At 29.5% G+C, this 27,011-nt stretch overlaps 3 protein-coding genes across 6 annotated transcripts in view; 2 read left to right on the top strand and 1 right to left on the bottom strand.

Annotated features, from left to right (window-relative positions):
* LOC107439128 (sodium/potassium/calcium exchanger Nckx30C-like) overlaps window positions 1-27,011 on the bottom strand; it is a 230,160-nt gene that overhangs the window by 176,446 nt on the left and 26,703 nt on the right. For 2 of the 4 annotated variants that reach the window (XM_071181362.1, XM_043039974.2), the window contains exon 1: window positions 8,873-8,999. The exons of the other annotated variants lie outside the window; for them this stretch is intronic. The gene's annotated coding sequence lies outside the window, so the exon portion shown is untranslated. Of the gene's footprint in view, window positions 1-8,872; window positions 9,000-27,011 lie in introns of those variants that run through there. 4 annotated transcript variants of the gene reach the window in all.
* The window catches only part of LOC107439127 (frataxin), a gene marked incomplete at its 3' end in the record, with an annotated part of 77,352 nt that continues 59,462 nt past the window's right edge, over window positions 9,122-27,011 (top strand). Inside the window, 1 exon segment of the mRNA XM_071181365.1 lies at window positions 9,122-9,143.
* On the top strand, window positions 20,552-20,947 carry LOC139425640 (uncharacterized). The gene has a single exon (XM_071181043.1). It carries the CDS (start codon window positions 20,552-20,554, stop codon window positions 20,945-20,947), a length of 396 nt encoding a protein of 131 aa, XP_071037144.1.

Below are 27,011 nucleotides of genomic sequence, written 5' to 3'. Positions count from 1 at the left end.
GCTTATTGATTGACTGTTTGAAAAAAACGAGCTTACTTCCTAATTTTAAATAATTCTTTGAATAATAATGTGTATGTGAGAGTTGTGGTGGCTTAGGAAAGAGAGCATTCGCCTCCCAATGAGGTGAGCAAAGTTCGAATCCCAGCGATGGCTGTTTAATACGAGTTCTGTTCCCGGTTCGCACTGACCTCAGTGCCAACGTAAAATATTTTCTCAGTAATAGACGGATTATGTGTTAGAATTCCTTTGCCGTCCGGCTAACCGGAAATCGTTTCGTGATTTTCTTCTCCGTGTAACGCAAATGCGGATTAATTCCATCAAAAGTCCTACGCGAAGGCTTGTTTGCCCCAATGCTTGACCCAGAAATTTTCTTGTCTTCTGAATTGGGTTCGAAATTGCAAGACTACGAAGTTGAACATTAATACTCGTAAAACTCAGAATTGGGTCGACTGTTCAACACCGGCTAAATAATAAAATTAAGTAATTTGTGTGAACACCATTAAATTTAAAGTTATATAGTTAAGAGATGTTATAGAAGCAATTCTATGAAGCAAGATTCGTAGATCTAAGGTTAACCAAGTAAATACACGGCAGCGATTTTTAACCCTAAAAATGTTATTCTACTGGGTCATATTATTAATCGCGACAACGGCTTAAAATCGAAAAATTAAAATAAAAAAAATAATCAATTATTGTTTGCAATATTAATTTTGTCGCGTTTTTGAGTGGCCATCCCCGTTATTAAACTTTATTTCACGTTCAAAAGTTTTATTTCTTGAAAATATTTTTAGAAAGAAAATTCTATTTTTCTAAATTTTCCTTAAGTGCTAAGTCATGAATTGTTTATGTGATGCATTAAAACAATAGTGCTCAATACTCGGTGCGGCCATGTTAGGGTTAACCAAGAAGATTCGAAAAACAAAAAGCCAGCAATATCACGTCTCACCGTAAACTTGGAGAGAAAACAAAAGAAAGTTATAGTTCGTAGCGAGTTTAAAGCTGACTAAGTAAAATGCCAAACACGTTCCTCTAAGTAACAATTCTTGGCTCTTCCTTTTAAAAATATTTACAAAAGAACCTTATGAAAACAAAATCAGCTACTATTTTTCGAAGGAATACTTGTAATTCAATAATTGCAATTTCTGGAATAATATATTTAATGAAGGAATCAACAATTCCACTGAATAGACACTGGTTTATGAATGGACTGGTTATTAAAATCTAAGGTGATTTCGTTCCGTTATTTTAAAGCTTCGGTTACGGAAGAGCACTGAAAGGATAAAACTCATACATTTGTGTGGAAAAAATAGCTTTAATTATATTAAAGTTAGAATGATTGATTGTTAGATATGCTTTGCTGATTTAAAAATACGAAATCACTTATGACTAGAATTACAAAACTCAAACGTCCAAAAGCACTTTCAACCCCTTGGGGACGGGTGATTCATAAAAGCATTCGTACAAAATCAGAATCAGGATGTAAATAAATAAAAAACGATAGCTTAAATGTAGGCGTTGCTAATTTGACAGACTTACTTTGCTTTTACTTTAATTATTGTTAGTTTAATCATATATATAATCAATGTTAGTTCAAAGTATAACTAAATAATTTTATTTTGAAGTAAAACTATGGTGGATTAAAGAAATCAAACAATTATAATCCCGCCCACAAATAAACTGCTAAAGAACTACTTTGGTTACCAGTTTCATCTTTTTACCCTGATTGATACGGTTTTATGCTGGCACGTATTTGTGACAGACGGAGCGAAAGGGTTAATCTGGTTCAAGTTAAAAAACTCACTGCATAAAAAAATTTTGTTATGAAGAGGTTAGAATATATTTTGTAATTAAAACAAATGTTACCGCAATGTTTTTAGTCATAGGAACCATTTTATAATTATGATTTTAAATTAAGAATAATATTCATCAAGAATTGATTATAATGAGTCGTTTCAATAGAATAGAATTCTACTGTTATGTATTATCACTGGAATGAGTATAATGAATTGTTCCAGTCTCAACCACGTGTGAGAAAACGAAAAATTGTCTAACTAAAAGACTTAATACTTTACTAAACATGTGTTTGAATAATTGATTTTTCATGGTGGCAAAATTAACTTTCTTTAAACATTTACGTATTAAAACAAAAATGTTTCTACCACTAAGAAGATTTGTTCTCAACAACCGCGCAAGTTTAGCTAAGCATTAATCAAACTAATATTACTTAATTTTCATTAGGTTTACAGTCTTATCACTAGACTTATGACATGAACTTCTTGAAATCAGCTCGTTCTCTTAGCTTTGTTTATTATTGTTCATTTACTTCGACGTAAGTTGACAACTTTCTTTGCTTCTGAAGCAAACTTTCTTTAACATGCTTGTTAACCCGGAAGTACTTGCCTTCCGCTATATTAACACGTCGAATGAACCGCTAATTTTACATGGCTTGCACGTCTGACCAAACGGTAAATAACTGCATACTAAATTTGCAAATTTGACAGATTTTGCTAAATTTTTAAAAAGTTTAGCATGACGTATCTGAAAAAAGTGGTGAATTATATAAGCCTTTGCATTGTTTAGAAATAATGGTGGATAAAAATCTACTAAATTGAGTTTATTAAACCAAGAATCACGATTAATCAACTACCACTTGAAAATATTTATTCCCTGTCTGGAGCAAGTTGGCATCTCTTTGCATATAAATAAAACTATTTTTGTGTGTTCTATATTGCATTAATTTCTTCAAACCATTTTAGTTACGATAATAATATGAAAATATTAAAAATTTACTCGAATTATGTGTTTCTAATAATCTTGGCTTCACCGGTCACCGATGACCCCCATGGCATTAAACATGTTAAAAGTAGTTAGCAATTTAAATAAGCTTATTTTGCTGAATTCTACTAACTCTTCATAACTTCGCAACATGGTTATCAAGTCTTATAAAAATCATTGTAAATTTAATTTAAATTTTGAATCTTTCGAACAAAAATAAGCAAATCCTCTTCCATGCTTAAATAAGACACTCCTCGCCCTTATAATTATTGATATTGGCTTTTACGATATTTTAATTGATATTGACTTTAAGAGGTTTCAGGAACAGCGAATTTCGATTGAAAATTGTAGCAAGTGTGACCTAGAACACTGAAGGCCTGGTTTCTTAGGACAGGTCGGCGTTACAAAACGTCATCTTGAAGCGAGCGCTAACTCCTGATTGGTCAATTTGTGAATTAGACAGCATACGTCATCGAACGCTCAGCTTGAACGACGACTAACGTCCGAATCAACTGCAGTTGGATTACAACGTAACGTTAATGACAGAAGCAATGGCGGACAACATCCAACAGAGCATTTAAATCAGCCAAGATTTTGATTTTAACATTAAACATAGCTTCCTCTTCTTCTTCTTAATTTAGCTTATCTCTAATCTTATCTTTAACTTATTCTAACCCATTATCTATAATGGGTATTTTTCTTGGACAAAGTCATTATCTGTTCTCTAAAGCACTGGTCGACAATAACAAAATCAATACAAATTCAAAATAAATATTTGTTTACGTTATTAACGCATGTGCAATGCGAGATAATGTCTGCGTTGAACCGATTGCTCACGCTGAGCCAACAAAACAGTATTTTGTTGGCGTCAGCAGTACGTCAACTTTCCGCTGACGCCCAGAGAAGGCGCTTGTCTAAAGAAACCAGGCCTTGATAAATCTAGACCCTAACAAGTTAACTCTTACAATAAAATGAAATATAAATGTGACTTTTAGAGAAGAGCACGGGAAATTGCATTGGCATGTTAAAGCATGTCAAAACTTCAGTTTAAAGTTTATGTACCCAACCACTATTAGTTTTTATACGGTATCATAGTATTTCGGAGCACTCATTAGTATTCAAACAAGTGGCATTCTCATTTCCTTCTGATCCTAAACATAGAGATCCTAAATGTCACCAACCAATGTTAGTCACAGTTAATTGTTGACGAAGTTCTCATTATGTTTTACTAAGTTGAAACCATTCCACCCAAATGAATGTAACATGCTTCTAACGTTAATACCTTACAAAGAATAGAAGGTTTATTTCGAAATTGCTAATTGGAAAAAGAGCTTAACGATCCTTCCGTTAAAAAAATTTCGTCGCTCAGAATAAATCGCGTTCTTTTAACGAAACATATGAACGGGAAGAGATAGTTAAACAAAGGCTTACGGAAATGGAATGGGTAATTAAGGTTAGAAGCGAAACGAAATTCCATGCGCAGTTATCTCACTAGGAAGAACTTTATCAAAAGAAAATAAAGGTCTCAAAAATACATTTAATGAGAAATAAAATATTTTAATGAATTTTTATTACTTAAAAAAATTTATTTTTTCAACCTTTAATTTTTTTTTATAAAAGTGGAATTATTTATTCAGAAAAATGTCATGTTGAATTTTATAATATAATTTAAAGAGCTGGGGAAATATGAGACACTATATCAAATGGAATTCGAATTCATTCAAGCCTGAATTAAAAAAGTTTTTCATTGACATTTCCTTAGCATTATTTTTTCCTTACATTGACATAGCTAATGTAGTAAGCAAAACAAATTATTCATGTATGTAATTGTCTTTATATAAACAAATTTTATAATTGGGAGCAAAACAAAATTTTTAATACGTTTAAGAAGTTCTCGAGATGTCACGAAATACGCAACAAAAAAAATAACATTAAAGGGTTCCAACTTTGAACTGCTCTCCTGATATTGGAACCATATTTCCCTGCAGTTACCCCCGACATTTTGGAGATTAGAAATCTAAATCCGTCAACAAAAAGGTATGTTTATTCATATAAAGTACAATTTCGTAACTTAAAATATCGTCTGGACTATCGTAATTAATTCGCACAGGACATCAGTAATACCAGATCGTGAAGATCCGATTAGTGGATCAAAAGTTGCTCAGAGTGGACCATTTATTATTTTTTTTCACACACTCTGCTGGGGTTGAACAAAAATATGGCAACACTTTTGTGCTAACTCTATGTAAATCTTTTAGCAGCAAATGTTCTTAAAGGTTTTGCGTGGTAAAATTTGAAAGATCATGCTTTTAGCGTTTAGAAATTGTGTCTATTTTACCCGTGAAAAATTCGGATCGACTAAGGCTACGAAGTTAATAACTTCTTTCTATTTGAAATCATTCCATAATCGTTTATTTATAACTATAGGGTATTGAAAAAGGAAAGAAGCATTTACCTTCTTCAGCTAGTTTTGTTCGATGCAAATTTTACATGGGTGAAAAGAATCCTATTTCTAAACGATTTAAACATGATTTTTCAAACTGAGCCAACAATTTTGCCAAGTAAAATCTTCCAAAATATTTGCTGCTAAAAGAAAAATTGCTTGCATAGTATTAGTACAAAAGTATTTCCAAATTTCAGCCCAACCCCTATATGTAGAATGAATAGTATAAAGAAATAATTTCATAATTCTTTTTCATATTACATAGTTAACATTAGATTATATTTTCACAACCACACAGATTAAATTTCATCCAAAATTAGAAAATAATCGACTTTTTTTTTAGTGTTCTATAACGACTATTTATGTATTTGAAAAAGAAGTAGAAAAAATATGCACATAAGAAAGTCGCAAATTAAAATTTAAGAGACACAAAAACAAACACACTATCAAAAACTGGCGAATCCTTAGTGAGAAAGTCAAGAAGAAACACTTCAAAACCAGTTTGATTGCACGAAACAACTTTGAGGTATTTCTAAGTATCGCCATTCAATCCTTCCCTATTTCCACCGACTCTCTCACCCCCCCTCCTCTCTAGCGATTCATCAAATAATAATTTGCAATTTCTAGAGCATAAATTTTTGACTTCCTTTTTGGTAAATATTTAAGAAACTGTACTAAGAGCAGTCGTTACAGAGCACCATCTGCAGAATTTAAATAGAATGTAATTACATAAAGAAGTATAAGATAAACCATAGTCGATTTTTATCTTCAATTGTATATTATAGTTTAAGACATGAACCAAAAAAAATTTTTTTATTGAAACAAACTCAATTCAAATAAGCCTGAATTATGAATTTATTTTAAGTAAATGTATAGAATTTACACTGGATTATCTACGCATGGAATTTCTACTCAAATGATGCTTTTTTTCCATTTCGAAATGTTTTTTGAACTTTATTTTATGGATTAGTAATATCGTTAATTAATAAGATCATATTATTTATTCCCCTAGAGTATATGAAAAGGTACGAGTTTATAACAGTACCTTATATATTTAACGTATTACAGGAGATTTTGGGTCTTGGGACATTAAATTTTTCATTCAATCACACCAATATTAATCAAAATCAGTTTATTCTTTTATAATAATAACAGATGCAGGACTTGTAAAAAAGATACCCTGATACAAGAAGTTAATTGCAATGCTTATTAAAGTTATTTAAAAAAATATACCAAAAATAGGTTAAACCTTAATTTTTGAAATAAAATTCTACACAAATAAAAATTCTTTGAGTGATTCTTTCATTCTATTTCTTTTCTCTTGTTTTAGAATTCTCTGACAAATTCTTTCCAACATGTTTTATCTCCAAGAGAAAACATTTTAATAGATTAAAACATACATGTGAATGTAAAACATTTTGACTTGTGCTACAAATTACTTTAAATTTCTCACTTTTGAATATATGTGCTAAGTTCGATAAAAGTAAAAATAGTATTTGAGGTTGAGTTTGTGTTAACATGCATGACTTAAAATATAACCACAGAATCAAATTGATTTTACGAAATAGTGTACTTTACGAACTTTGTAAATGAAGTTCTTTCAATCCCTTATCTCGAATAGCTTAAAAAGTACTTTTTCTAACTCAAGTTTGAAACCTTGAGTTGACTTAATGTTGAACTCGTTTGATTTCTTTCATTTGTGCAAAACAATCATTTATGAGAGCTTGAAAACTGAGGAATGTGGCTCGTATACATTTACATACCTGGTAACTTAAGCTCTTACCGAAAGTGAGATTACCGAAACACAACCTGTATACTTACCGATCTTACAAGAAAGACAATTTAACTACGCAAATAGTTTTAAGTTTTTATTCATTAGGCCTTATAAGGCTTCCGCCATATTCCATTCAGGCTAATTATATTTTTGTTGGAGACTTAATACTACGTATTCCCTTTAAAAAGAAGTGGAAGCCATGGTGGTCAAACTAAACCACAGTAGTGGTTATTAAAGGACAGCTGAAACAAAAAAACAAGAAGCAACGAACATTAATTTATTACTGGTATAAAGTGGTCAATTTTAAGCATTGATGCAATTCAAATATTTTTTTTTTTCATTTTGAAAGTCTCATTTAATCGAATCGAGAAAAGGAAAAAACTAAGCACGCGTGAAAAAAATTCAACATAGGAATTCGGATAAAAGAGGTACATATAATCGAGATTTACTACATTTTTTATAATCTTAAATTTTTTTTAACCAATTTATGGTCACATGATTAAATGTACTGATGCAATAGCCCAACTGAGGTATTGTAACATTTTAGGTTTTTTTATATATTATAAATCCATTGATGCGATAAAAGAAAGCTTGCTGTAGTCTTCAAAAAGATTATCTTAAACGGCTTAAGAGTTTTTTGAGGATTAAATAAAACTTCGGAATAAGTGGATTTCATTCTTATTGAATGTTATTGTGGGAAAAACTTTCTTTTTCTGAAAAGTATTGACTAAACTTGTTAGATTCCGTCAGTTAGAAAATTTCTTACTGATGATTAATATATACTTTTTACCGAAATAAAATAATAAAATTTACAGATAAATAAAGCTGATAAATTTAATAGCTTAACTATTAATAATATATATTTTTTGACAAAACAAAATTTACTAAAGCAGAGGGACACACTATGACGTCTAAAAATATTAGTAAGTTATGCCATATTCATCTAATGATTAAATAACGTATTTTTGAATTATTTTGAATCATAATATATTTTAAACAAAATATGATAAATTTCTATTACATATTTATCGAGAAAAACACTAAATGGAGATGAAAGAAAAATCCTATATACAGTAAGTAAAATCCTATATACAGTAAGTAAAATCCTATGTACAGTAAGTATATACAGTAAGTAAGTAAAATATGTAACACATTAAAACTGATAGTTAATGTGGAGTAAAATTTTGTGTCAACACTATGCGAATTGCCTAAACTTTAAAAGCTTGACTTGAGCATAATCGGAAATTTGCAAATGACGTCATCGTAGGTAAATTGTGGCATTTGTCAATTCAGAAACCAATCAGATTCGACACACTCGAGACGTCGCTTACAGGTATCCAATTAAATTTGGTATCAATTACATGGTTAGGCGTAATTACTTCACTTCTTCTCGAGATGCAACAATCCAATTATAAAAAGAATTAATAAGTACTCCACGAGTTATCAGTTGCGAACATCTCCATTAATTTTTAAGCACCCCATTCGTAACTTTTTAAATCAGCCGTATGTAAATTACTCAAAATTTAAAAATTCATATCAACATAATTCTTGTAAAAATAATAAATAATCCGTAGGTTATCAAAAGAGTGCAACACCTTTAAATAATTTTTACTCTTTCTGATTATCAAAAATTAAAACCTGTTCTAATTCGTTGAAAATTTTATATTTCAGTCAATATTCTAAAAAAAATTTACAAAAGATATTGAAGGCACATTTAGGAAGAAACATCCCAATATAAATATACAGAAAGAACATTTAAATCAGCGAGTTCATATCATTACCGGCTGAATTAAAATGATTTATAGCAACTATCTGAAATACCATCTATTTTCCCAAAATTTAAAGTGTAGCTACCAAACAATGAAAAAAATTATACTTACATGTTATTATTATCTCAAAAGCGAAAAATACGTTATATACCTCAAAATCCATTAAACTAGTTTCTCAACGTTTGCATTCATTACACTTCACCCCAACTGTAACGGAAATAAAGTGATAAAAATTAATGACATATATTAAAAGTGGCATACTCATTCCAGCATTCCTTTTACTAAGCCTAACGTGGCGGAGATTATGCTCGATTAGTTTTTAACAGAAGCGGAAATAAATAACTAATGTTTAGCTTTAAAAAAAAGGAACAAAAAGTGGCAAGTAAGCAAATGTTATTTACGCATTACTTGCTCTGGTTTAATGAATGAATAAAGAGTTTTAGAGGAAAAATATTGTTCAGGGAAGTTTCATTTTTGAAACTATCATAAATTTTCATTTTTAACCATGTTATTTGTTTCATAACTACCCTTGAATGTTTTTAAAACATCATTAAAAATTCAATTATGATTATTTCTTCTTCTGTTTATTTGTATAGTTTTCAGCACAGATATTAGGAAAATTTATTGAAGAACTGATTTACAATAAGGAATGAGAGTTACGAGGGGTTCTAATTTGTTAAAGATGGAGTAATTAATTTAATTATTTTATTACATTAGTTAAGGTTATTTCGCCGCTTTGTAATAACCACTCGAATCAATATCCTAACTTTTATCGAAGACTACAACCAAAATATTTTATTTTTTAAGGTACGAAGTAACTTTTGCATCGAAATGATATCGAAGAATTAATTTTTCATCATTTATTTTTTCATCGTATAACTTTAAAACATATTAATAAAAATTTATAGTGATTCCAAATTTTTTTAAAAAAAAATTTTGATACTAGTAAGAATATGAAACATGCAGTATCGAAATGGAAATATGAATTTTTTTTTAAGAAATTAACAGTTTCTGCAAATTTTGTATTTTACTTAAATATCTGTTTTTAATTTATATCAAAGTAACTTTTTTCCTTAAAGAATTTGATTTTAACAGGTTTTTTTTCGTTGATTATCTTTTTTTTACCTCAGAACATCAAAAAATACTTCGCTTGTTTTTTTTTTTGTGTATTTTAACAAATAGGACTCATAGAGTGGTTTTGAGAAGCATCGTTAAATTAAATTATAAAATTCCATTACATTTTTAAATAATATTAGCGATTTTTAAGTTCATAGTTAATTACAATATAAAACTATGCTGAAAAGATGTTAAAAATGTTTAGAAAATATTCTGACCATCATTAGTCACTTATAAAAAGACTTTTTTCGATATATTTAAGAGAATTACAAAAGGTGGAAATTTTAACAGTGGCTGGTCTTGAATAAAATCAAGAAATAATCGCTTTCTTTTCAAAATACATACTTAATTTTCAATTCGGATCTATCAAATTAAAAGAAAATTCAAATTATGACGAGAGTGAGCAGATTTTTTATGAAACTTTCAAAATTACGCCAAAACTGTTATGTAAAATGTAATTTTCTTATATTTATCAATGTCTTCCATTTCTCTATGTAATGTTTATTCATTGTATAGTGGAGTATCCTTTGAACTTAATCTTATGAAAGATAATTTTAGAAAACGATTTCGAGACAAAAGATATCAGCTCAGATATTGACCTCGTAGTTTAACTGGAGTACAAATTACGTGGCGCGGTTTAAGTTACAGCTCTAACAAATGCATTAGGGTAGTTATGCTGCAACTAGGTATAATCATAGTATTTTTAAGATAAGATCATTTCTATTTAACACAAAATTTATAAAAACGCTAAACAAGATATCTTCTAACAAATACAACTAAAATGGACTAGAAGTATATTATGGAGAAGTATAGTATATGTAAATAAAAAGGATTGAAAATTTAACAAAATATTGCTATCAATGTCCTAAAAAGTAAGGAAATAATAGCAACTTCTAGAGATAATTTTTTTCTTTCTTCAAAATGAATATTCAAAATTGTTTCAATTTCTGAAAATATAGCAAGTTCAGATTACAAAATTTGCTTTACGCTTTCTGAATCAGATTTACTTAGTTTAAAAGCAAATTGCGAAATACTTTTTTACTCAAAACCACATAAGAAGTGCCTCATTACTTCGTAAAATAGAAATAAAGAAAAAGCCAACCTTGAGAATTACCCCTGATGAGCTGATTTTTTCCAACGGAATTACTATTCAAAATACAGTGCCTCGCGAAATTCCCTTGCGAACTATTGCTTTCTAAATAAGAACCTAAAACAGAAGAAAAAACTTTTCCATCTGCAGTAAAAAGCAAAAGACAGTAATATTTGGTTGGTTAAGAACGAAATGACGTTGCGCAAATACTTATCGAACGATTGGTGACATCCGGTTGCCACAGTTATATTCATAAAATGGACGAAAATAAAGTAAATTCTTCCCATTAGGGAATGGAGTGAATATTTGGACTTATGTTTCGTTTTCTATTTACTTGTTGACTGACTTACTTTCTAGGAAACTGAGTCTTTTATCTAAATATAAAAGAATAATGGATAGTCTGGGAAAATGAACAGATTTGCTACATTTGTTTTAGGAATTGGATGACGAAAATTAGGTTGAAATATTATCTGTTCGAAATGTATTTTTTGTTATACTTAAGTCTTGCCAATTTTCTAAATAAATGCTTTTCCAGTTTCAAAAAAACATTTAAATGTATAATAATGTAATCAAAAGAGAATTATCTTTATTCCGTAATGGAAATGAACTAGGATTCATTAATAGGCTTACATACTAACAAAGAAAAAACCCTTTCAGCAGGATTCGAGGGAATTATTTTTGAGCAGGATCTTCAAGTCACCTTTTCGTGGAAAAAATTGCTGACATCTTTAAACATGAAAATCTTCTTCGTGTTAACTTTTAATAATTATTGATCTGATGTACGCAAAATAGCATAAAAGTTCCAACAGAGTTCCAAATTTAAAAAATAAATCTAACAACGCAGATAAGTGTGGAAAGATATTTCATTCCGTTTGGCGATGAAAGTGCGAAAGCGATTAATATGGGCAAGCCAATGAACAAAATGTTTCGTTATAATAAAGAAAATTTAACGCTGACCAATAAGCTGGCCTTATAGCTCTAATATAAGATTGAAATCAATGGACTTAATCTTTTTGAACTAGTATATTCATGACATCATGCGACCCAGAAAACAATCACAAATCACGTGGTTTAATGAAATTAATAAAGTAGTTGGTGTTAATTGGAAAGCAGATAGAAATTTTCGAAATTTTGAATTGATAGTGATTGAAAATGATGGAGTTAAGATAATCTCGAAAGATAACATTTGAGCTCAAATATTATCAATCAAATGGATTGACGTTACTTTCGGTACTATAACATGCACCATCATCCGTGCCAAGGCGCAGATTATGCTACTTCAAATAGTACCGAACGAATTGTATACCTATGTCAATGATAACATTTCCTTTCACAGTTTTATTTATTAACCTTATTTACGGAATTATCACTTGCAGAAGAATAAATTAAAAGTTATTGTCTTTTCTTGGATAGTATGACCCTATTCACATAGATCCTAAACTACAGTTTGATATTCAATTATTTAATCTCGTTTGTAGAAGGAATACAACGAATTAAAATGCTAATATCATATTGAAAATAAATGAAATATGAACTGCAATTGAAACAATTTTGTTTAAATTGAATTTATAATAATTTGCAATATCGGAATATTTTGCATTATAATCTTTATAACAATTTTTATCCGTACCGTACCTTTCTGTTGATTTGGCGCTTTTGAAATTTAATGATATTATATTTTTCTCATAAAATCTCTAATTAGATGAGTTTTTTTTTTCATCTTCAATTAAGGAACTGTTCTTTTCAAGGCAATACAAAAAAATTTATCAACCCAATTTTAATACCGAATGTGACAAGCTTCAATTTTGTGCAGAACACAAACACACCATTTCAAAATGTTCTAATTTAATATGAGTTTTAGGTTGTAGGTATTACTTTTCTTCTTATTCCTGAATTGTGGAAATAAAAACATGGCCAAATTCGACAAAAATGTTACAGCCCTGGCAAAAATATCCATTTAATATAGCCAAAAACATGTTATCATGTTTAGATAATAGCATTTTTTCGTTATTATAAAATGTGAAAACAAGTGGTAAGAAGTTAAATAAAAATTTTACTGATATATTTAAAAAAATTATAATTCAAAATTTAGGTTCTTGTTTGGATATTCTATATATTACGGGTTGAATAAAAATATGGATTCTCTTCGATACTAACTCTATGTAAACAATCTTTCTTTTAGCAGAAAATGTTTTGGGAGATTTTACATGGTAAAGCTTTAAGCACAATTTTGCAATTTTAAAGAACATGCTCTTAGCTTATGGAAATGGTATAATTTTACCCAATTCAAATTTTGCAGCCACCAAAATGAACGAAGGAAGTTCAAAGCTTTGTTCCTTTTTCAGCATCACTATAATGAAAGAGGCATTCAGTTGCAATCCTATAAAATAATTTTAAAATTGCTAGAATTGACACTAGAAAAAGTTATTAACTTCCTCTTCTCACTTCAGGCGATCCGAATTTCTCAACGATAAAAACGACACTCTTTCAATAAGATAACAACACGTTCTTTCAACACGTGCCCACACATTTGCCATGTAAAATCTTCCAAAAAATTTTCATTAAAAAAGATTGTTTACATAGGGTTAGAATAGAGTAGTTGTGCATTTTTTTATCCAACTCCTGTATGTTTCAAATTTTTAAAAATTTATTTTGCCACGTAGCTATTTAGAATTAATGATTTAAAGAACGATAAATATCTATTTCGACCACACGTTACAGCTATATGAATTGCTACCTTTTTTAACATGAATTTAAGCTTGTAATTATAAATAAGGAATTTCAGATGCTCTTTATTTAATTTATTACTATTAGGAAGGGTCTTCAAGATAAAAAAAAATACAGGTTCATAATTATATTAAGTCAAAGAAATCAATTCAGATAGCACTAATAAGGAAAAAAATTCGAAGACGAAGAGAAGATATTAAAAAAATAATTTTTTGAAGAATTCAGATTTTAACAGCATTATTAAAATAATAAAATAAAATAAGCAAAAAAATAAAAATTATATCTCATTATATCCAAAAAATAAGGTAAAAAACACAAATACTGTAACAAAAATGAAATATGAAAATTAATGTTACTGCCATAATGTCAAAAAAATTCCCTTGCTTAAAAAATTTTGAATAACTAATACCTCATTAGTACTAAAATGAAAATTAGAAATTTAATAACCTTTAATGCCCTTTAACTGTGTTATTCAAAGAATACTTTCGAACGTTTTTCATTTGTAAATTCTTTACTTTGTGAAAATCCTCTTTTTTTTTAATCAAGAAAATTTTCTTAAATATTTCGTTTCAATCATCAAGATTTTAGCAGCGAATTTATTTTAGAAGTAAAAGATATTTTTTTGTCATTATACTTTCTCAGAAATTTTTATTATATCATCAATTCAAAATTAACAAGTTATTTTTTCTGTATTTCACGACTAAATATATTTTTTGGAAAACATCAAGAATAAGGGTGCGTTCAAACTTATTAAAATACATTTTGTTTTAATAAATTTTCACTTATTAATTAACTTAGTCTTATTTTTTTTCTTCTAAAAATTACCTACATAGGGCCAAGTATCAATTTATAGAGAAAATCCCCTTCATGGTACCATAAGTAATTCATTATTAGCAAGACTGCCAACTACAACACTTTCAGCAAAAAATTTCATAGATTTGTAAACAATTTAACAAAAGCTTCCAGAATTTCTGCCAAAATTTTAAAAACCTCGCCAAAAAAAAAAAACTGGAACACAGAGGAGTTTTATGCGAAATTCTGAATTCCTTACAAGTTCCAATGTGAAAAATAATTTTATGTCAAATTTTCAAACCAAAAAATTGTACATTAAATCATAAACTTCGCTACCACTCAGAGAAATTTTTCCAAAAAGCCCATAAAGTTTGTAGCCTTGTATTAGTGTCTTTATGCCGAAACAAGATAGTTTCAGTCTATTATGATTTATTAAAGATATATATACGGGGTTATTCATAATTCCCTCCGGGATTTCGAAGCGTTATAGTAAAAATGCGAAGACGAATATAGCAAAAAAGAGCATACGAAATTATTCCAAAAGTATTCAAGTTTTAATTTAAGCAGTTGCCGGTAGATGGCAGTAGCATGTACCACTGAAGCCAGTTTGTAGTAAAGAAAAATGGCGTTTACAGGCGGAGGGAATTATGAATAACCCTGTAGATATATAATGACGTGCAATGTAGACAACTTCACAAAGTAAATGCAACCGGTAAGTGAAAAATTAATATAAAGAGATAATTGTCGAGAAATATACCACTTAGCCTTACACTTAAAAGCATAACTAATCGGTCTTACACATCAACAATTAATTATCGGACTTAAATTATTATTTTGTTTCTCTGAATGCTTAAGAGATAGAAAACAAAATAATATTCATTGAATGTAAATATTATTAAACTATTTATACTACTGCCTTCATAAATAAACTTTTTACTCGACAACATTTTTGGTAACGTGTTTATTTCAATCAACAACAAACTATATCGGCAAGGACTGAAGCGTCCTCTATATATTTTCTATAGAAAAACTCCCCTCACCACGAAATCTAAGGCCGTCTGCTACTATGGAAACAAGAAATAGCTTCTCTATCCCCAGATTTCCTTTCTCTTGCGGAGATGAGTCAAAACCTATCTTCAATAATGACCCAGCACTCCTATTTGAAATAGTTAAACCTCATAACCACAGTCACCACCACCACTCCAGACGAATGGCTAGGGGAGTTCTTTACGCAGACAAACTATACCAAGGGTTCACTTAGACCTTCGAAGAAGTGACTTATTGTTCAAGGATACACCACTTTGTGCTGAGGTACTCTGTTGACAATTGTGAAAGTCAATTCGTTTGCACTCATATTCATAAGATAGTTTTATTTTTTCCAAAATAAAAAGTTATGACATATTTGCTTCGTTGTCAGCATTTATTTTAGAAATACATGACATTCATACCCACCTTAATAGATTAATAAAATAAATATCTACATTTATCAGCCTCGTTTATTTTTTTTATTTTTTTTTTTATTTTCTCTTCTGTGAAAAAATAGTATTTTAATCTTGCTTCTGTGCTTCTGTGAAAAAATAGTATTTTAATCTTTCGTTTGTTTTACTTTGATTCAGTGAAATTAAATTTTTGATGACAAATTTCCTATAAAAATAATTACTAATTAAAATATAAAAACTGAACAACTATTGCATCCTTTTAAATTTTACCACTATTGACGCCTTAGGAGTCGAAATACTTTTTCACGCCTTACTTTACCACCTAAATTAGAAAGATAAAAATCGCGAGGTATTTGTTCTTTATCTTACTTCATGTCCTGCAACAGAAATTTTTGTTCATATGACAAAGTAAAAATATTGAACTAAACTTTTTAAATGTCATCACTATGGAACCTTTCAGGCGTGAAAAATAAATATAAGCCTATGGTCTCAATTTCTTAAAAAGAAAATCGAAATTTTTTTTTTATTTACTTGTCGTTTTTAGAATAAACAATCTGAAAATAAATTTTTCTTTTTCGCTGGCAGCTCAATTTTATTTTATACAAACGGAATGGAAAAAAACATATCAATTCAGTAGAGCATATAAAACTATAAAAATAAGGAGAAACAGGATATGATATCTAAAATAAAATTCTTACATCTTTTCTACAAAAAAGTTTTATATTCCAATATATTTAAATAACTTTTTTGGGTCTTAAGTGTTGAAGCCGCAGATGGAATATACTCAAACAACTTACATTACCATATACATTTAAATTAATATAGTTTTTCTACTTATATTTTTATTGAAATACTTTATCGTTTACATAAAAACAGTTTATTATAAACTATTCTTTACCTAATCTTTGCCACCGAAGTCAAGCATCACTGGCTGCGGTCAGTGTGCGGGTGGGTGACCACTTGGATCAGTCTGCGTAGGGACCGAGGCTGTGCGGTATTGGTCCTCGTTAAACTGTGCTACCGTAAAGTGCTCGACTTCGCGCGCAGGTCGTCGGGCTACCGAAGCGGGGGTGCCATCCCGTCCGCAGAGGATCGAAATTGTGATGGCATGTCTTCGGATAATCCTCCGGAATGTTTCCCAGACCGTCGCCAATAGTCCATTGTGCAGCTCTAGTGCGACGTAAATTAACAATAACAATAACCTAATCTTTGCAGTTTTGAGGTGGAAAGATATTTTTAATCGGTTGCATGCAAAGTAGTTAAAGGTTTAACTGTGAAACAACAACTATATGTATTTAAAAATCTGGAAGAAATAATGGGTGATAAAAAATACTGGATACTTTTTCTTTACTTTAAATTTAACAGTTTTTCACTCCGAACTCTACTCTGAGGGGCCATCAACAGTCACCACTCAAAATTTAAAAATTCTTATATCTTAATAATTAGTAACCACATTATATCAAGAACTTTAGAAATTACGTAAAATACTGCATTATTAACCCCTTGGGGACTGGTGATTCATAAAAGCATTCGTACAAAATCAGAATCAGGATGTAAAGAAATAAAAAAACGGTAGCTTAAATGTAGGCGTTGCTAATTTGACAGACTTACCTTGCTTTTACTTTAATTATTGTTAGTTTAATCATATATATAATCAATGTTAGTTCAAATCATAACTAAATAATTTTATTTTGAACTAAAGTAATGGTGAAATAAATTAATCAAACAATTATAACCCCGCCCACAAATAAACTGCTAAAGAACAACTTTGGTTACCAGTTTTATCTTTCTACCCTGATTGATACGGTTTTATGCTGACATGTATTTGTGACAGTCGGCGCGAAAGGGTTAATTATAAATGCTTTAGTGCTTTTATTAATTCAAACAGAATTTTAAATTACTCCGGGTGCAAAGGATTAAGCAGTCCTGGTGGAAAAATTCCAGCTCAAATTTTACATATATTTTTTAAATTATCAACATTTTATAGCAATCATAATATCCTAGAAAGTGATTATAAATGAAGAAGTGGTGCCACTTAATTATTTAAAGATTAATGAATTATTCTAAAGTAATGAATCATCTTAGCTTTATTTTTTCAATATATTGTGAGAATTGCTGATAAGCCCAAAAGAATTGCAACATTTAGAAGTGTTTCAAGAAGTGTTTTAGAAGATTTCTAAAATAATGGTTTTGGATAATTTTTAATTTTAACTTTACATCCATTCTTAGATAATTAGTAATATTAGAATATTTTTAAATCTGAAATAAATATTTTTTTACCAATAATTAGTTTTACGTAACTTTTTCGTTTCTTTCTTTTTTTTCTAAGAACAAAAAAATTTTGAAAATTTAACCTATCACTATTTTGCGAACAAATTCCTAAATTCCTAAAATAAAAATCATTTTTTAAACCGATTTTAAGTGAAATTTTCAAATTCCGATTAAAATTCTTGAAGATTTAAAGAGGAAAACATCTTAATTACAATTATAGCTACTTTTTTCTGGAGAAAAAAAATCACACAATCGTGACAACTACAATTATTTATTATGAGAAACGATAATACGATAAATGACACTCTTTACGATACGATAAACGATATTCTTTAAATTCTTCCAGAACGACTTTTCAATTATTTAAGTGGTTGCTTAAACAGGAAATAATTTTCAATCTTAATCAGAAATTTACTAGCACTTTTTCTAATATGTATTTTTGTAGCAAGCTTTGCCTTCAATTTTAAAAAAATGTGGTTGGTTTTACTTTGTTTCCCACGACAATCTATCTGGCGCCTTACTATTATTATACGTTATTATACATTACTATTACTATACGCACACTGTAGTTTAAGTTTCTAACTCACAAACGAAAAAAGTTCTTTTACATTTTATTCGAATCTTTACACAGATTTAATACATTTCAAGATTTAGCAATAAATAAACTTTGCGTCTTAGAAAATTGTCGATAGTTGTTTTTAATACAATATTGTCTTCACTGAATATTTTGAGAAAAATTTGCCACTAATACGAGATGAAAGCGCGAAGCGAGAAATTATATATATATATATATATATATATATATAAATATATAAATATAATTTGTAAGGCTCTAAGGATAACATTTTCTCTCTTTTTACCACAAATTACTTAGTTTTGTGGAAATTTCACTNATATATATATAATACTGAAAATTTCGAATAGTTTCGTAAAAAATTTTTTTAAATCCCTTGAATTACCTTAGTATTAAGGTTTTATATTGATTATCTTTGGGCTGCACACTAAATTTCATTCTTTTCATTTGAATAATATTCCTATTTCAAAATCTCTTTTGCAACTATGTATTCTTATTTCATTCAAGTGCAAACACTTTTCAGTAATAATTCCTCACAAATAAATCTAAGGAAATAAAGTGATGAAGGAAAAAAAGAATCTTTTGTTGTGTCCTCAAATCGGAAATGAATCGACCAATGATAATCATATATATGGTCCGAGAGCTTAAAGAAAGCTTTCTAGCAAAGGTTTTATTGATCGTTTTGGGATCTTCTGATGCTTGTGTATAGATTTTTACAAGAAACACGGTTTCTGAACCGTATAAAATACTCACCGAAAAACTGTAAAAAACTGAAGATTAGGTTGAATGAGTTGGGTAATAAATAAAGTTAAGCATTCGAATCGGAAGTAATAGGGGACCATGAGAAAAGTAACCTCTGGCAATATTTTAAAAGGAATCAAAATACGTGAATAAAAGCCCTCGAGGAAGTTATTTATGAACGACAGAGGGTTTGCGATCACAAACTGTTTGATTTGATCAAATCAAGCACGGAAAAATTAGTTTAGAATACAAGTGCCTTTACTTACTATTTACAATTGAAAAATTTACAATTCCTGTTCAATATGAAATAATTTGAAATTTTAATTTTAAAAAAAAATTCGTCAGAATTTGGCAATAAAATAAATATGTAGTGATCTTGAAAGATTAAAATGTAGTACTTCTCTCTTTACTAGTCGTTGATTGTTTTGCGGAAAGTTGCGATTTTTGCGTAACTTTAACTCTGTATCTCTATACAGTTAAAGTTGAACTCTACACAAAAGGGAAATATTTTAATCTAGTTACTTTATGTCGTAATAGTTTTCCAAAACACAACTGGTTAGAAAGTAATTGGGAATATGGCGCGGAAGTAAATAAATTTATTTAAAAAATTAAGGGAAGAAAAAACTCGTACAGCAATCTTTCGAAAACTCAACAGTCGAACTGGGTGTGAATCACAGCGATGGCTGGTCGATAGAAATTCCGCACCCGACTCACACCGACTGCAGTGCTGACGTGAAAATATCCTCAGTGGTAAACTAATGGGTTAGAGTCCCCTTGCTGCCAGCCTAATCGTAGGAGGTTTTCGTGGTTTTCTTCTCCATGTAATGCAAATGCTGATTAGTTTCAAATATACCTCCAAGAAGACAATTTTCTCCCAATACATGATCTATGAGTTCCCTCCTCTTATGGATTGGGTTCAAAATTACGAAACTACGGAGTTGAACATTGGTAGTCGTAAATTCAAAGTTGGAGTTCCGTCGAAAGAATGATGATAATTTAGGGTTCTACAGTAGAAAAAAAATCACAACAAAAATGTCGCCATGCAATGGGTACCAGCGCACTGTGGACTTCAAGGTAACGAAACTGCAGATTTCTTGCCAAAAAAAGCCGCCAAGATTCTACAAATATCTAAGCCAGTTCCTTTCTACACCGCAAAAAGGCTAATAAAAATCTCTCTTCGAACAACATTTAAGGCAAAACTCCAAGAAGCAAATAAAGATAAGGACTGGCTGGAAGAAATTGAAGACATTCCGTCATGGCCAAGAGAAAAATCTGTGGCTCTTTTTGGTTTTGCCACTGCCCATGACTGTTTATCAAAACACCTGAACAGAATAAAAATCTTTTCAAGCCCCTTTTGCCCGTTATGCAACCTGCAAGAAGAAATGGACGCTAACCATCTGAGACTTTGCCCTGTACTTCCTCCTGGGCCGTTTTGAGAACGTTATTGGCTAGCGAGATACATTATTAAAAACCTATAGACTTTTTGTTTTTGTAGCTCTTGTTTCCGTTTTTTGTTCTTTCTTTGTATTGTTCTCAGCTACAAATTTGTCTTTCATGTTTGCCATTGGAAATTTAAAAAAAACAGTAGAAAAAAATTGGGAACCTCTAGCTTAGATGTTCTGTCTTATTACATGACTCAGCCATTGCAAAAATGACAATGGCAAATTTAAAGGATTTGGCTCTTCTCTATCCAATTTCATTTTCACTAGACTTACTCCCACTGACTACAACTTCGTTTCGAATTCGTACAACTTTCTTATAGAAAAACAGTTTTTTAGTATAATGCTGTAAAATTGCTGTGTCAAGAATTCGCTGACACTCGTCTCGTACTTGACAACCAAATACTCTCCGATCCATAATGACTTATGAGAGATAAAGCTTAAAATAAAATAAGTTTAAAAAAAAGACGGTATAAAAATATTTTTCATCTCTGTCGCATCATTAAAGCTTAATATTCCCTTTGACCCTATTAGCAGAAATAAATTCCCATCTCATATTTTTAAAATTTATTTCAAAATTCGTTTATTTAGTTTTTTTTAGTTCTTTAATTTTTTAAGAATACTAATTTCCTTCACTCTTGCTTGGCCGTTTTTACTTTTTTTCCTTTTAAAGTCCAGTTTATTTCCTAGAAAACATTTTATTCTTTAACCCATGTGCTTTTTTCAAATTAGTTTTTTTTCGTCTTGTCTTGTTTTATTTTGTTCTTGAATAACATTCTTATTTCCTTTTTATTTCATTTCCTTACTTTCTTATCCATTTTCTTTCATTTAATTTTTCATATTATTTTAGAATTAAAAGCGACTGAAGCGTTAAAACTCATTTTAATTTGATTTCATTTAGAAATATTACTATTATAAGTAATTAATTAGGCAAAAACGTATTTAAATTTAAAAGCAATATGTTCTATATTTTCTTATTAAAATTGCTCGTTTTTTTTTTGGCATTTACTGGCATTCTGAAAACCTTCAGTTCTCCAAAATAGTTTTTTTTTTCGTTTCATGATTCATATTCTATAATTCACGTCATTTATGTCAGTTGCTATTTGTGGCATTATTTCAGATGAAACGGGTTAAGTTCCGTATTGTGAACTGATACAGTTTCATAATTCGAATCAATGTCAATTTTTTTTTCTTTGTCTCGTTTCATTTTGTTTCTTGAATGACATTCTTATTTCTTTATTAGTGTATTTTCTTGTTTCACTATCCATTTTCTTACATTTAACTTTTAACATTATTTTAGAAATAAAAGTGAGATGCGAAAAACGGAGTAAATCATAAAAACTCATTTTAACTTAATTTTATTTTTTAAAAAGAATGCAGCTGATATAAATATTTAATTATGCACCAGCGTATTTACAATTAAAGGCAACATATTCTCTATTTTCTTATTAAACTAATAAAAAAATTCTCGTTTTATTTGGCTTTTATTGTCTCTTTGAAAGTTTAACTTAACATAATTATTATGGTATCAGGTGTACAGTTTTTTTAAAACTATTTTTTTTTTCATTTTGTCTTGTTTCATTTTGTTCTTGAATAGCATTCCTATTTCTTTCTTGTTGTATTTTCTTGTTTTTTTATTCATTTTCTTCCATTTAACCTTTAACATTATTTAAAGTTAAGAGTGAGATGAAAAAAATTGTGCTAACGATAAGCACTTATTATGACTTGAAATCATTAAAAAATATCGCTGATTTAAATATTTAATTATGCAAAAACGTATTTAAAATTAAAGGCTACATGTTCCATATTTTTTTATTAAAAATGACTAAAGATTTCTCGTCTTGTTTGGCTTTTCATGTAATTCTGTAAATTTATTTAACTCACCATAATTATTATGCTACCAGGCTACAGTTTTACCAAACTACTTTTTTTTTCATTTTGTTCTTGAATAGCATTATTATTTCTTTCTTATTGTACTTTCTTGCTTTTTTATCCATTTAACTTCTAACATAATTTTAGAACTAAAAGTGTGGGATGAAAGAAACGTAATAAATCATAAAAACTCATTTTAACTTGATTTTATTTTAAAATATTGCTGATATAAATATTTAATAATGCAAAAGCGCATTTAAACTTAAGGGCAATATTTTGGATATTTCCTTTTTAAAAATTATTTAAAAAAATTCGTTACGTTTGGTTTTTATGGTCAATATGCAAGATTAACTTACCGTATTTATTATGGTATCAGGTGTATAATTTTAAAAACAAAACCTACAATAAAAGGGAAAAGCTTTATAAATAGAGGATTTTACCAATGATCTATTTTACAATTTTATATAGCTATTTCTAATTGTGTGTGTATCAACTGTGACATAAATCTTCCTCTAATATATCTTCCTCTATTCTTCATAAGTACATAGCTGCTATTTTTTTTTTAATTTTTGGGGTAGTATTTTTTACTGTGGCACAAATATAAAAATTAATTTTACAAATGTAAGCAGGAAATATTTTGACCAAGCAAACACTGAATATATTTTAGAATATTGTTAGTAATTTTATATTGACATTTAAATTATTTACATGATGCAGTGTTGAGCAAAACCATTTTATTTTATTTTATAACCGTCGTTGAACAGCCGACAAAATTTTTTGTTTACGACTACCAATGTTCAACTCCGTAGCCTTGCAATTTTGAACCCGATTCAGAAGACAAGGGATCTCCTGGATCAAGTATTGGGAGAAATTTGCCTTTGTGGCGAACTTTTCTGATATAACTATCCCGAAGCGTTTCATGGAGAGATAAGCCTGGAAACTTCTCATAGTTAGCCTGACGGCCAGGGGACTCTAACCCAGGATCCGTCTACCACTGAGTATATTTTACGTCAGCACTGTGGTCATTGAAAGCCGGATTCGGAATTCGCTGGGATTCGAACCCGATTCACCTCATTGGAAGGTGAGCACTCCATCCCCTGAGCTACAATAGCCCAGGTCGAAACTATTATAAATTATCATTGTCAAACAAAGATTACAAATTAATTAACAATCACGTTTTATTACCACTTTAAAAATAAAGAGGAAGTCGTGAAAGGGAAATCAGATTATTCGGCAGCCATCTATAACCACATAGACCGCTAACCTTAAAGTTCCAACACAAATATTTCGATATAAACAAACTAACAGGAAAAGGCTAAATAGAAAATTTAAAAACTACGTTTTTCATGAGATAAAAAGGAATAAAATATTTTATTTATTAGATCTAAATCAAGAGAAAAGTAAGTCTTTCGCCAGGCATAATTAATTTCAAACCTCTCCAAAAATTAACCTCTCACCTTCGAAATTGATGCATTTATGAATAATAGTTTTTTTTTGCATTTATGAATAATAAAATCTGCATTTAGGAATAATAATATTTTTTCTTTTTAAACCACTTGAACAACTTAGTCTTTAAAATCTTATAATATTTATTATAAGAAATACATTTAGATAAAAATAAATGCCTTTTTGCTGAAATGTTGCTTTTAAATTTTTATAATATGTATTATAGGGAACATAATTAAATTAAAGGCTTTTTACTGAAAATTTCGAAAGAATTCCCTCTATTAAACATAATATATAGTATTTACTTTCATAAACAATTTACAACGATGCTAGAGGAAAGCAACTTTCATTCCTCCAGAAATTAGTCATAAGTTTATCCATACAATAAAATTGATCCAAACAAACGTCTCCTGATTGCACCAAGACTCTTAAGAAAATAGTAAATAAATAGCGTTGAAAATTTATAAAGGAAGCGGGGTATTTCTGAGACACAAGATAAATATGTATAATTGATCAATATCAGGACAAGATGTTTCTGCCAGCGATATCAAATATGCATGCTGGCCTTGCTACACGAATCTCACGATTGGAAATTTATCCCAACTGGACGTTATGCAAATGATGATGACATGCACGCTTTCTAGCGATAATGAATGTTTCTACCAATTCTATTGTTTAGAGGCAATTCGACCAAATAAACAGTAGATAAAATATCAAAATAAAATTAATGAGAAATATACTGATATTTGAAATCTAGGATGTATAAAAGCTGCTTAAGTTGGATATGGACTGTGAGAGATACTTTAATAAAATGTGTCGTAGCTTTTACTCAGGGTTGCCATTATTATGGTTTTTGCAAAATATTTTAAAGAGTGGTGGGTAATTAAAAATTAAACCTTTCAAAATATTTAGTAATTTTGCAGAGATTTTAAAAGCCTCACCATAAGAGAGGGGCAACAAAGGGTTTCATATGAATTTTTGAATCATTTATATCTAGTGGCGTGGAAAATAATTTAACATCGAATTTACAAATTAGCGAATCATGCATTAAAACATAAACTTAGCTAACACTGGAAAAAGTTGATATTCCTGCTTTCAAACTTTACTATACTAATTTTGTGATTAGCTAACAAATTATGTGCTTTTAGAGGTATGATAAGCTTTTTTGTTTCCAACTTTATGAATAGCTACCATATTATATGGTTTTAGAGGAATGATAAACTCTTTATTTCAACCTTTATGAATATCTACCAAATCATATACTTTTTGAGGAATGATAAACTTTTTTCTTGTTACAAACTTTATGAATAGCTACAAAATAATATGCTTTTAGAGGAATGATAAACTCCTTGTTTCATCCCTTATGAATAACTACCAAACTATATACCTTTTAGGAATGATAAGCATTTTTTTGTTACAAACTTTATGAATAGCTATCAAATTATATGCTTATAGAGGAATGGTAATTTTTTTTTTGTTTTCACTTAAATGCATTTCCGATAATTACTAAGGTATTTTTGTGTATATTTTATTTAACTCCTTAACGATCTTATTATTTTCAATAAAACGTTCATAAAAGTGCATGTTTGCTTTGTTTCGAGAAAACATGTGAGAAAGGTGTATTACAATGTATGTATTCATTTTTTGATTTTTGGAAATTTTTTCATCTTGAAATTTAAAACTTCGTATGTCCATGTAACTCTGTCACCATAATGTACACAACATTAAAAAATATTTTATCACAGAACGCAAACCACATGCATTCACAGAGAGCATAGGTAGCTGAGCTAAAAATACAAAATACATACCGAAAGTACATATATTTTGATGATACTGACATCTATTTTAAAATAAACTATCACCAGTTGCAATAAAAATAGTCTGGTGTAGACATCTAGTGCGCAAAATAATAAATAAAAAAAATCCGGGTCCAAAAGATGAATATATATTAATCTTTTTGGTGCATTACTTTTGAACGCTCCAGCCAGGAAATATCACGGGTACGGGATATATGGGACAAAAACTGACAGCGTGGTTTTAATGGGAGTGAGAGTGAAAGGGATAATATAATGTACCTTGGTGGTCAAATTAATTTTAAATCAAATTTATTAACCAATAATCAAATATTGAAATAAAGTACTACCGCTAAAATAATGCTTCACAAAAAAATAAATGTAGGCAGTTATGTATGTCTAAGTAACATTAGGGTAAACTTTGTGCTATATGCGATAATGTTTATCAAAACAACGCGAACACTAATAATGCCCCAAAAATAAACATATAAATGACCCACCGACGCCATCGTCGTATTGAGTGTTCAACTTGGCGTTACATTTAGTTTTGCTGCGCAAAACCCATTGAATTCAGACACTTGGAATTACTAAGGTGTGTAGAAAAGTGTACAGAGTTTACAAGCAAATAAAAAAAATGTAACAATCAAAATTTGTTCCAGAATTATTAACTGCAAAACGTGCTGAAAAAAATGCCATACTCTAAAGGCTGCAAGAATGCAATTACTAAGTTGAAATTTGACATGCTAAAAGGGCCATATTTGTTCATGAACTTAACACAGAGGTTTTTCGAAAATTTGTGAAAGTTTTAGTTTTTAATATATTTTATGTCCTTCATAAACTTGTTGACTATTTATTTCATGCTCTAGATCAGGGGTTTCCAACTAACATGAAGCCGGGGGCCACAATTAAACACACAAATCAAACGGCGGGCCGCAACTTCACTCTAATAT

This window comes from Parasteatoda tepidariorum, chromosome 5 (assembly GCF_043381705.1).
Source record: "Parasteatoda tepidariorum isolate YZ-2023 chromosome 5, CAS_Ptep_4.0, whole genome shotgun sequence".
Classification (NCBI taxonomy): domain Eukaryota; kingdom Metazoa; phylum Arthropoda; class Arachnida; order Araneae; family Theridiidae; genus Parasteatoda; species Parasteatoda tepidariorum.
This window is presented reverse-complemented; position numbering and strand designations above follow the sequence as displayed.